At 36.7% G+C, this 12,236-nt stretch overlaps 1 protein-coding gene across 1 annotated transcript; it reads right to left on the bottom strand.

Moving 5' to 3' along the window:
- Positions 1–1,493: 1,493 nt before the first annotated feature.
- Positions 1,494–7,662, bottom strand: LOC116709732 (epithelial membrane protein 3-like). Its single transcript, XM_032548382.1, has 5 exons — positions 7,422–7,662; positions 5,151–5,266; positions 4,920–5,022; positions 4,675–4,815; positions 1,494–1,884 (listed from the first exon to the last, which is right to left on the bottom strand). Exons 2-5 carry the CDS (start codon positions 5,226–5,228, stop codon positions 1,709–1,711), a joined length of 498 nt encoding a protein of 165 aa, XP_032404273.1. The 5' UTR covers positions 5,229–5,266; positions 7,422–7,662; the 3' UTR covers positions 1,494–1,708.
- Positions 7,663–12,236: the final 4,574 nt, after the last annotated feature.

The following is a 12,236-nucleotide window of genomic DNA, read 5'->3' as shown; positions in this document are numbered from 1 at the left end:
AACAGTCACAGAGGCTGCTATTCCATTGCAATAATAAAAAAAAAACGGTTAGAAATTGTTTTTGAATAATTTTGTATTTATCATCAGTCTTTCAGAAACAACTAAATAGTGAAAAATCACTTGGCTGCACACTCCCGGGTACAGATATCGCCTATATTCATCAAGGGAAAAAAATGCACAACTGTTAACTAGTTCACATTCCAGCCACTAGGTGGTGACAAAACTCCTATTGGGATCCTCGGAAAAGGAAACATAAGGTTCTGTTAGCGTCTGTGATTTACATCTTCCAACTTGAATCAGAACCAGTTTGATGAGAATTTTCAACTCTTATCCGAAAGGGGTTTGTCCTGCACTCTACAAATTGTGAGATCTTCCATTTAGAGTTTGCCCTGGAGCCAAGTAGGAAACACAGCAAACAGTAGTGACAGACAATCTGGTCAGCACTAATGGGAAGATGGATTGAGTTTAATGCAGGGCACTAAACTGAAGCTGCACAAGACTTCGCTGGGAGGAGGTTGACTTTCCACCAAGAGGTCGCCAGTAAACACACGACCAGAGAACTAGTAAAAAACATAAGTATTAGATTGGCTCAAAGCTGAGACGTAAATCAATCAGACTTGATGTTTAAAGAGGCGCTCCTTCAAATCTGACTGAGCTTGAACTGTTTTGAAAAGAAGATTAAGTAAAAGGTTCAGTCCCAAGATGTGCAAAGCTGGTAAAGATGTACAGACTTGCAAGTGTAATTACAGTGAAAGACGAGAGCTTAATACAAATGCATGACGTGTAATTTTCCTTCCGTTTCATTGATGCGCTTTGTGTTGATTTCTCACTCAAAAGCCTTTGAAGCACATTTAGGTTTGTGGTGCTTGTATCACAAAAATACAATATTTTTGCTAGACACTTTATTTAGACAATATTGCCTTGGATGTTTGGTTTCTGCTAATTTGTCCCTCCACCTCTCCTAGAGGTGTGTGAGCTTTGAACAGTATTTCCAGGTATCTGACGTTCACCTCACAGTTATCCTTACAGACTGGTTCGGCCTGATGGATGGGTTAATAGGAAACATTTTACCTTGTTACTGTGGCGAGGCAGCCTTCCTTTCTGCAGGCAACAGGTGCAATCACATCGCTTTTTTTTTGATTTAGTAGGAAATACTTCTAGATATTATGAAGTATCAAGTTGCACAAGTTGCTTCCTTATTTGTTCCCATTCAGTTCTGCAGAAAAATGGTGAGGTCATAGTTTGACAAGATAAACACTGAATGCCACAAATGAGCTACAGATTAAAACACAAAGAGAAAGAGAAAGACTCATACAGCTGGCAGTGCCATATTCTTGGAGTGCCTTTGTGTAACGCACAAAACAAATCCAAATGCATATTTTAGTCCCATTAACACAGAAACTCTCTCCAGTAAAGGAGAGATCTCACAACGTGTTTCTTTGAAAATATTAAAATAAGCAACGTGAGTGCTTCAAAATGATCCCAAACAATGATTAAAAACCAAGTTATGAGTTTATTTTTCTCTTTCATAATGCTTCATATTACACAATGAGATTAGATCTCAAAGCATTTCTGAGATGCTATCAAGATTATTTCACCACACAAGAGAATAAAAGAAAATAAAATGTGTCGCTCCTGGACATTTAACCTCGTTCTATTTAAAGATTCTCTGAAAACAGCTCCCTTTATGCATTTATTTCTTCTTGCTTCACTGCTTCTTTCGCAGATGGACGTACAGGACTCCACTGACGAGAAGCAGAGGGACGCACAGCCACGCCAGGATGACGCAGAAGCCAAAGCGTCCATTGCTTGGATCTCTGGAGTGGCTTAGAATCTCCTTTCTGTGGAAGGTGAAGATGAGGCAAGCGGCAAAGTCTGTAAAACCTGCAAGAATAACAAAAACATGTCATATTTACTGACACGTTGCAGAATCTACCACAGAGCCTGAATCCAACACCGGTGCTTTTCACCTCCAGAACTGGGCCAAAAACAATCTAGCTGCACCAATGGTTATTTAATTCAGTATTTGACAAAACTTAAGATTATAAAGATAATGTTAAAAAAGGTAATGTGGCTCAAATGTTAAAGTCTTTAAACATGACATGTATAATAAATGATTTCGGGTAGTTTTCCCAGCTTTAATGTGATGTAAATTATTTGCTAAACCAATAAATCTTCGGGATAAAGGTGTAACAACCTGATTGCATAAGTGTGTACGCCCTTAAACTAATAATGTGTTGATTCATTTGGTCTTCTTTGAACGGCGTCACACATGTTGACTTGGTAATATTTGCCAATTCTGCTTCAAAGTTTCTCCACATAACAGACTGAGAGGACATCTTGTGTCCAAAACCGTCTTCAGGTGTCCCACAGAGGTTTGAGTTTTAGTTCTCCGAGTCTTTTTTTTTTTTTTAAATAGACATTTTTCTTTTGGTGAGCTCATTTTTTACTGCCAGTTTGGTGTTCCTATTCTTATCCATGGCATTGTTATTTCCTGCCTAACACACTTTCTGAAATAATGACCAAAAAGCTGAAGTTTGAGTTCATCAGACAGCTAAGCTAAGCTTGTAGCTTATCTTTAGAAGAAACTCCCCTGGCTCTCACCTAATGTAACAGGTCAGTCAAGTTCTTCTATGGGGAAATAGATAAATTGACAGCACACATTTTCAATTTGAGAGCAGGATTTCATGTCTTTGTTCTCAAAACTTTTAAAACTTGCGCTTATATTTTCATTTTGAAAGCAGGACTTCATGACTTGCTTCTCAAAACTTGTAGTGCTTGTACTCCAAACTTCTGCTCTCTTTCAAATATTCACTGCGCTCTCTCAAACCTTTCTCCTCGCGCTCAGAATTGGTCTCTGTTCGGATCAAACCTCTCTGCTCGCATGCAAATTCTTTTCTGCTCTCTTGGAAGAAAAAGTACCGTTGCCTGGCAACCTCTCAGCCAATAGAATAAAAGTGTTGTACTGGGTGCGTTTGTTTCCTTCAGTCTGAAATCCTGCTTTCAGACTGAATATGTGTGCTCTCGACTTGTGGCAGTAAAATTCCCCCATATTCTTCCACACTGATATCACTCATGCATGTCTTTATAGACATTTCTTTATGAACTTGTGGGCTGTCATTTTGAAACAATAGAAGGCAAATTGTTCCTACAAAGTTGGAACAATGGGATTGATTAAAATACCTAAGTGTGCAATGAAAACATTGAGAGAGGAGTCTGGGTGCTTGCAAGGGATATGAATATTTCTCCGAGTGCCAGTTTAAAAGTAAAAAACTTTTTTGAGCTTTATATCAAAATATTAATATAATATAGGAGCCAGGCGTGGTGAAGCAGGGAGACACCTAAAAGCTGCAGGACTGAAGTTTGACACCACGGTCTTAAAAAGATAGAAGCCCAATTTCAAGGCGTCAAATTAAGTCATGTTTGGTATATACAGCATTTTTACAGCAACTGTAGCTAACACAGTTACTTGATTGTGCTATAAAAGGCCCTATGTGCATGGAAAATACAAAAAATAATAATAATCCAATATGGGCCTTATCTAAAGCATTCATAATTATTCTAAAATGTCTGATCTGGTCACTTTGTTCCCTGAAAAATTCAGATATGGGAAGATGAACAGGGCCTTTAGCCAGACAGGAAAGCATGATTTGTCCCTCTAAAGAGCCTTCTCCTCTGCTCCGGAGGCTGATCTGCATTCCCACTTGGTGACGTAAGTTTTGGATGCAGCTGCTCGTCCAGAACTCATTTCACATGGAGTTTGTCTGCAGCCACTCGCTCTCAAGAAGGTTGGTGACCTCTGAACTCTGTGTGCTGCAGGATTTACTAACTCTAGGACTTTACACGTACTTTAAGGCTTAGTTTTCGACATTAATCCCTTCTTCTTTGTTATAACTCTAACAGCCTACTGTCAGCTTAGTAGCAAGAAAACTCAAGACTGGACTTTTTGCACAGTTAAAACCTTAATTTAATTATTTGGAAGCTTGAGCAAATATTTGTGTTAATAAATAAAACTGAATAGAAACACAAAGGGGACATTCAGGTGTAACAGAAGCATCAGATATTAAGGCTCACACACAAAAAAAGAGTTACTGAAGTGTTAAAAACAATGCATAAAAGACAAGATTAACAACAATAATAGTGATGATAATATACTGTACAAAACTACTCTGCAGTTCTTAGAAAAACTCACTATCCAAGGGACGTGCAACTGAGCCGGATCACTTTTACAAAAATGTACATATTGTGCATGTGTGTTAAATATTGATAAAAGAAACTATTTACAGAGAAAAAGTGTGGAATAACAGTGGAAATGTTATTTAAAAATGAGTAAGAACTGAGCAGGTGATCAAACAAATGACATCATGTATGTAAATACTTATTGATTTTGTTGGAAGCAGCGTTTCTTTGTCTTGACTGATACATTTGTAGAGTAATTTTTTTATCCATTTGATCCTTTCCAAAATCCAAGAAAATCTGACTCAGAAGTCTGAACTTTATTTAAAGTTAATCAGATTTCTTAAAATTCATCTCAGATTTGTTTGTATTAAGTTTAATTGTACAGGTTGATGTCAAAAAGGTGTTAAAATCATTTGTGACATTTTTTTTATAGCATACATGTTTGAGATCCACTTTATATCTTTAATATTTACTAAGATAAAGTCATAAAATTACCTGCAAATGCCTGGCAGAGGCCTGTAAAGTAGAAGAGACGTCCCCTGGACAAGAAGATGAGCTGACCCAGAAAAACCAGGAGAGAGACGGATGAGAAAACCACAGACAGGATCATGAGGGCCTGAACGGACTGAAGCCAGTCTGGGAAAAGTGGGGAAAAAAGGAGTGTAAGATAGAACAACAAACATCCAACCTCAAAAGAAGAATCTAATTTGGATAAGTTGAGGAATTTGTTGATGAGTTACCGCTTTCAGTGGCTGCTGCACAAACCCAGGTTTGCGTGGAGTTCATGTAGAAGCAGTTGTGCCAAAGGTCAGTGATTTCTGTCTCTGTCCAAACCCACCAGGACTGCAACGATGAAACCAAAATTATTTAAAAGCTCTGGACACTTTCCTTTTGTAAAAGCAGAAGGTATGATGGTGCCCTCTAGTGTTTCAACAAGGATAGAGCACATTCAAACTAATTCTTCGTCCAACCTTTTCCAGAGTGGCGATGAAAAGCATGGCCAAGCTGACCAAATGCAGGACAGTGACGGATACCAGCAGACGCACCATGGCTGTTTGCAGCAAAGTATGTCCTACGGCCAATCAACCTGTGGTGTTAAAACAGAAGAAACTATTGTTTAACCATTTAAATAACTTCCAATAGACACTGACAATTTTGCTTTACCAGTGATAAACATTTTATTTTTCCCTCTGCATGTTCTAAAATGACACATAAAAGTGGAGTTAATTTGTGGCTCCTGAGGAAACTCAGCTCTTTCATCATTCAGCTTTTCATCTGTGATGAGGATCTTATTAATCAAAGCACAAGAAAGAGAGAAGTGAAGGTGGGGCCACTTCATGCTCCATCCACTTTCTGAAGCAAACTTTGAAACTCCTTAAATCATGCAAACAAACAAACAAACATAAAAGTTTTTCACCAAGGATGTTGGACGAAGTGATTCTGTTAGAAGGTTGGTAATCTTCTGCTATATTTAACAACCAGAAGGCACAGGAACTGTTTTAAAGACTTAAATCATGCTGCTAAGACTAATTCATTAAAAACCTCTAATTAAATCAGGAGTTTGATTTATGAAAATTAAGTTAATTAATGTCACATATATTTAAAATTCCCTGCAGGAGTAGAAAAGGCTGTATTCACTCAGTTCTGCTTTCCTGTTGCGAAGGGGAAATAACATTCTTAAATAATCACTTTGTAATATAAATGACGTGTTCATTTATATTACAAGTAAAATAAGTAAAGCGAGTAAAATAAGTATTGAACATATCGCAACTTTTCATTTTAAACATATTTCTAAATACGCTATTGACACATTACTGGTGTTGATGCCAAGCCAAGTAATCCATGCATGAAAAGAAACCAAAATAAATAAAAATCTGAAATTAAGTTATGTGTAACAATATGAAATGACACAAGAAAAAAGTATTGAATACTTATTGATTTTCATTAAATACTGTGTACAAGAGCCTCTGTTGGTAATGAACAGCTTCAAAACATAGAGGAACAGTTACATGTAATGCTAGGCAACACCTGGTGAAAATTTCATGTCTATAGCACCTTTAGAAATATGTTTACAATGAGATATTGTGATGAGTTCAGTACTTATTTACCCTCTGTATACAGCTCTGGAAAAATATAAAGAGCCCACTGCACTTTGAAAACCTCCTGGTTATTAAAAAATGTTGATTTCTGAACTGAGTTAAAACATTAGTGTTATTTCTAAATGAATATGAACTTGTTAGTTTTCTTTTCATCATTTGAGGTCTATTTTGTTATTTTGACCATTTCTCATTTAAATAAATACAAAATTTTTGTTTGGAATTTCAGAGACATGTTGTCAGTAGGTTTATAGAACAAAAGAACAATGTTCTTTCTATTCAAACATATACCTACAAAGAATAAAATCAGAGAAACTGATCATTTTAAGTGGCTTCTTAATTTTTTCCGGAGCTGTATGTTTACCTAGATGTTTTAGTTGTGATAGATTTAGTTCTCCCTTCAGCTGCAGTTTGTCCAAAAAGTTGCAGGCAGTAAAAAAGAACATTTTTGATTATCTAGCCAGCCGTCGTCCGACTATGATGAAAGTGAAAGTAATCACATTTAGATTTAAATCTTGCTCCACTTTACTTATCTGAAATAAATACACCATGTTGCAAGTGTACGGCCTAATATTCGGACTGTTAGCAAAACCTTTAGTTGATGAAAAATACATCTGGCTTCATAGCTTTTTCCTCCCATTTTTACCCTGATCTCTGGAATAACTTTCCAATAAATCCCGACATTCAGTGTTTTGTTTAGGATTGAATTTGAACATAAGTATCAGTTCATTGTTTCTTCTTCTTCTTGCTAAACTTCACTTTTACATTCCAGTTAGAACAAATTGATTTATAAGCAACATAGTACGTTGCCATTGTCAGTGTAACGTAATATGTCTACAGTAAAACTCTAGAGAGGGAGGTTTGATATCCTTCCCTGCTCTGTTATTGTCAGGAAGTGGTCAGAGAGAAATGTGTTTGTACGACTCTTTGACTATATGCAGATGTAACTTTGGAATCTTACAAATGCAAACCAATCATAAATACATAAAACCATCATTCTACTTGTGTAAAACATTCAGTCCAAAGCTATTTTAGGACATTTAATTACATCTGCAAGCTCTCTGGTTAACATCTTCATAAAAACATGCAATGACCTATTTTGGTGTAATCTAATATGCGTCAGGCTGTTGCAAAGAAAAAACTTACCGTTATGTTCAGAGCAACAGGATATAAACTCCTGATGGTTCTCTCTGATGGTTCAGCTGCTGCTCTGCTGTTTTCCTCTCGTCTTTCTTCTGCAGAGGCGTTTGGAAAAATTAACTTGAAGAAAAGAGTGCAGAGGAGGAATGCAGAGTTGGGCATAGGAGGGGTTCTCTACACCCATTTCCTCAAAAACGTTTCCCTGCCCTCCCCCTAAGAGCTGTGGTCAACAGATTTCTGGTACCGTGTTGGGCAACTGCACCAGATATAGTGTTTCCCTGGTAATGCATAAACACACAAATTAATCACCAAAACTGTATCCAACACAGACACAAATGAAAATACTCACTGTTTGATTTTCCATTGGGAACTGGAAACACAAGAATTGCAAAAATGCACTACATGTGCAAGTTATGCTACATTTCTGCAAATGTCTTCTTGGTGTCAGTCCAGCTGTTCATAAAAGCTACAACTTCCTACATGTGGCAGCTGGGAAAGAGACAGGAAAAAGCAGATTACTTTTGGTCGCTAATGAGCAGGAAGTCTCAGACCACCCAGAGCACAAAACAACAGTCTGTTAACTTCTGAAGAAATTCTGACTTAAATCAAATAAAAGGTTTCACTTTTTATTAAGTTTCACTCCTTCTTTCATCTAATCTAAAACAGTCTTTTTTTTTTATTTAAGTGACATTGACTTACATTTGGTTGTGTTGACATGATTGATGTATAAAATTAACCAATAATATATGATGTATCTCAAGCTGTAAAGAAAATATTTCCAAACTACACCGGTGATACAGACAGAGTATCCAAAGTATCTAAAAACTGTACTCAAGTAAGAGTAGCACGACTTCAACATACTTTTACTCAAAGTAAAAAGTAGCCAGTCAAGAAATTATTCAAGTAAAACAGTATGAGACACACCTGGCAAACAATCAAGAGGAAGACAGGACAGCAAGGAGACTCAGGGACACAGAAAAACACAGAACATGACAGTATTTGGTAAAAAATCTGCTCAAGTACTGAGTAACTGATTAAATTATTAATCATTTAATATTTTAAAATTACATCATCAGACAGACCAAAATATAAAGTTTAGTGGAGATTGTGTGTAGTTTAAATGATATGGCACATTTAAATACTCCTCTGCATTTTAAATCAAATATATATTTTTTAGCTTGCTACTCCTGTAAGGTTAATATAAATAGTCATAATAATACCGGTATGATGTAAGCTAATTACAAATTATGCTAATTATAGCAGGTATGTTACACACATAGCATAACTGAGGAATGATAAAGGACAGTTGTAGTACACTAACGGCAAATTTACAACATAAGGAAAATAATACAGTATAGTTATTATAAATAGCATACTCAGATTAGTAAAAATGTGCAACTGAGTTGAATAATTTTAAAAAATGCACAAAATGTGCATATGTCTAGATAGAAAAAAGTGACAGACTATTCACAAAACTCAGAAAAACTTTGCAAATATCAGCTGGAATGTGCAAATACCAGAAGGAAGCAGTGATGTTACAAAGTCTAACAGCTGCTGGAGCTGCAATAATGCTCCTTTGGGCTCCGATGCAGCAATCTGTCACTGAAGGAGCTCTGCAGTTCAGCAGCAGCTTCTTACTTGGGAGTGGGAGACAGTGATGTTACAGCAGCCAGAGTCCTACTGTCTCCCACCACCAAGTCAAGAGGGCATCCTAGGACAGATCCTGCCGTGAGCCCCTCCCACGTCCCCGAGCTCAGACAGGTGGTCAGTCCCACTGATTCAGAAAACCTCACCTGCACACAGAGACCCCACCTTCAGGAATTAATGTTAAATGTTTTCCATGTGTTGCTTTTCTTCTCTGAAAAACACACCAGCAATAAATCTCAGGCTCTGGAAGGAGTGAAGGAATTACTTCAATCCACAAGGGGGCGTCCTAAACTGTCTTACACTAAAGACTGAGCATGAAAGAGAATTTAACCCAACCATAGATATGGTTTTAGCATAATGTAGAAAATATATCAGTTACACACAGAAAATTTACATTTTAACTCTATTTATGGTTTATGGTAGTATAAAAATATAATAAATAAGTTATTTGAAAGCTTATATTCTGTATTGCTCAATGAACTGAGAGACTGCTATGATTTTTCTCCTCCATGTACAGGAAGCACTGTGCTGCCATGGCAGAAAGTTATTAGGCGGTGTAGCCACACTGAACTGTTGTCTTGCCTGTTAATACACAATTTGATCGCTATGTTGTTTTATGCAACCTCTGCACGTTATCAGTTCAGCTTTACTGCTACTTTAAGTTGAATGTTTTTTTCAAAACACATTAGAGAAAATTGACAAGTGGAGGAAAATTCTGTTTTATTTTGCAGTTTCACAACTTTCCTTAAATAAATGGTTAATAGTTAAGTAAGGGACTTGAAAGATAATAAATATGGTTGAAACTAAACGATTTTTCAACAGAAAAGTTGATCTGACAGGTGGTTTCACTGAAGACCAAGCGTCTCTGTTTCTGTAGAGATCACAGTTGAAGTTGGTAGTAATCTGAACAGCTCTGGATTCTGACTTTATTAAAATAAACTTTTAATAAAGTTTATTTAGTTCAGACATATCAAGATGACAAAAAGTTCATAATTTACATTTAAATTAAATCCAAGCTGAACATTTAATTAAGATCTGTTGAGTTATATTTGCAAAAAATAATCAAAGATAAAGAAGAATTTATTTTACAAAACATTACTTACATTTTTTAAATAAGCAATTTGTGAATAAACTTATATTATTTAAAGATGGATCAAAAGACAGATCTATGAACAGTGAAGAGTTTTAATGAATTAATGGCACACTTAAATAATTATTACATAAGTTATTTATTATCATTTGACACTCTTCACTCTCCATAAGAGTCAGGACATACTGGAGCAGCAGTTTGGTATTTAGCTTTGAAAATATAAAAAGCACATTTATCCCTCTTATAGTTTTAGGGTTTGTCTAATTTTTTCTAAAAATGTATTAGTTCTTAGAAAAATGTACATTTTGAAAACTTAAAAAAAATCAGTCCTACATTATGAAAAATAAATGTTACATTGTTCTGTTTCTCTAAATTATTCTACAAATATATTAGCGATAGATTATGAGTAAAACATATAGTGATATTAACATGAGTTTTATTAGAGGTTTAAATTTGCACTGTTCCTTTGCAGTTGGGCAGGTTTTATAGGTTTAGTTTTACCTTGTGTTTGCGCTGGAAAATTTAAAATCTGGCAACAGTGGCGAATGGCGCCATTTTTTGTTATCAATGAGCGTGACGCGCATGCGCCATATAGGATATAAAGATGACGCAGTTTCTACATGAGCGTTTTTAAAAAAAAAAAAAAAAAAGATCCTGCTAGCACTTGACTCCACGGACACGGAACTGTCAGTCTGACATTCATGAATTTGGGGACGTGGATTTAAAACGATGTTCTCTGATCTCCCAACACGCGGAATCCGAGTGGACGCCAGCCTAAAGACTGAAATGTTTGTGGATCCGACTGAAATCGTGTCGGTGTTCGACGAGGCCTAGTTTGGCGTCTTGTACTTGAAAGTAGGCCAACGAGCAGGCCGCAGTGACGCCAAGCAGGCCGCAGTGACGCCAAGCAGGCCGCAGTGACGCCAAGCAGGCCGCAGTGACGCCAAGTTTCGGTGAGTTATTTTTCGGAAACCTTATGCTAAGTTTTTGTCTTCTTCCACCGAAGACGTTGGTGAAGCCATTTTTTGTGTCCAAACAGAGCAGCACACAAGGAGAGACCCGACCATGGCCTCTCAGCGGCGGTTTGTTTGGTTGCTGGCGTCCCTGAAACATCTGAGGAGATAAAATGGCAGCTGGAGCTGCCAGCTGATCGATTATGGACATCGAGGCCTACTTGACCTGCGAGGAGGCTGCAGTGACGGCAAGTAGGCCGCTGGAGTGCCATGTTTGAAATTGCTGCGTTGGTTATTCGGTAAGTTATATTTCGGAAACATTACTTTTAGTTTTTGTCTTTTTCCATCGACGACAGGCTCGGCTCCAGACGAGTTTAACAGGGGGGCTAACCTACGGCAAGCCGTTTTAAAATAAATTCGGTTTTGCCGCCCTTACATTCCAGATATCTCAAATTGTTTTATGACTAGACGTTTTAGCGATTTAAGATATCTCTAATTATATTTTGACTTGATAAAATACCTATTTGATATATCTCTAATTACATTCTGACTAGTCGAAATGACGTCAGATTTATCATAGAGTTGTATGGAGACTTCAATTCGAGATATCTACAATGAATTACTGACTATCTGAAATGCACACTTCAGATATCTACAATCAAATTATGACTAATTGTAACCCAGGTTGAAATAGCCTCTTCATAAAAATAATAGTAAATTAGATAAATAGGAAATAAATAAATAGGAGAATAAATAGGGAATTAATCGATCTTAAAATTGTTAAAAATATATATATATACATAAAAAGAGCAACAATTAGAGACAATAAAATTGCTGTATTTTGATTTTTTTTGATATTTTAATTGATTAGAGAAACTGTATAAACCAGTTTTGCTTTGTCAAGCGAACTCTCTTATTCTGAAGGGTTACATTTATGTGTAATCCATGTGACTAAATTCAGCCAATCGGGTTGCTGCGCTCTCTGACGTGAGAGAGAGAGAAGAAGCAGAGAGCGTAAAGCAAGCAGAGAGCGCAGAAGCAAACGGGATTGTGCTGGGAAAAAAAAGAAGAAAAAAGAGAGACAGATAAGAGAAATTGACTACTCGTAGCTGACTTGCTGTCTAAGACGAG

This window comes from Xiphophorus hellerii, chromosome 20 (assembly GCF_003331165.1).
Source record: "Xiphophorus hellerii strain 12219 chromosome 20, Xiphophorus_hellerii-4.1, whole genome shotgun sequence".
In the NCBI taxonomy this organism is placed as follows: domain Eukaryota; kingdom Metazoa; phylum Chordata; class Actinopteri; order Cyprinodontiformes; family Poeciliidae; genus Xiphophorus; species Xiphophorus hellerii.
The sequence above is the reverse complement of the archived record's forward strand: the minus strand, read 5'-3'. Positions and strand labels throughout refer to the sequence as shown.

Excerpts from the sequence above, each read along its gene's own strand:
- LOC116709732 (XM_032548382.1), bottom strand. The coding sequence starts at position 5,228 with ATGGTGCGTCTGCTGGTATCCGTCACTGTCCTGCATTTGGTCAGCTTG. Across the intron at positions 5,023-5,150 it reads TCATCGCCACTCTGGAAAAG|TCCTGGTGGGTTTGGACAGA; the intron begins GTTGGACGAAGA and ends TCATCGTTGCAG. Across the intron at positions 1,885-4,674 it reads CCTCTGCCAGGCATTTGCAG|GTTTTACAGACTTTGCCGCT; the intron begins GTAATTTTATGA and ends TTATTCTTGCAG.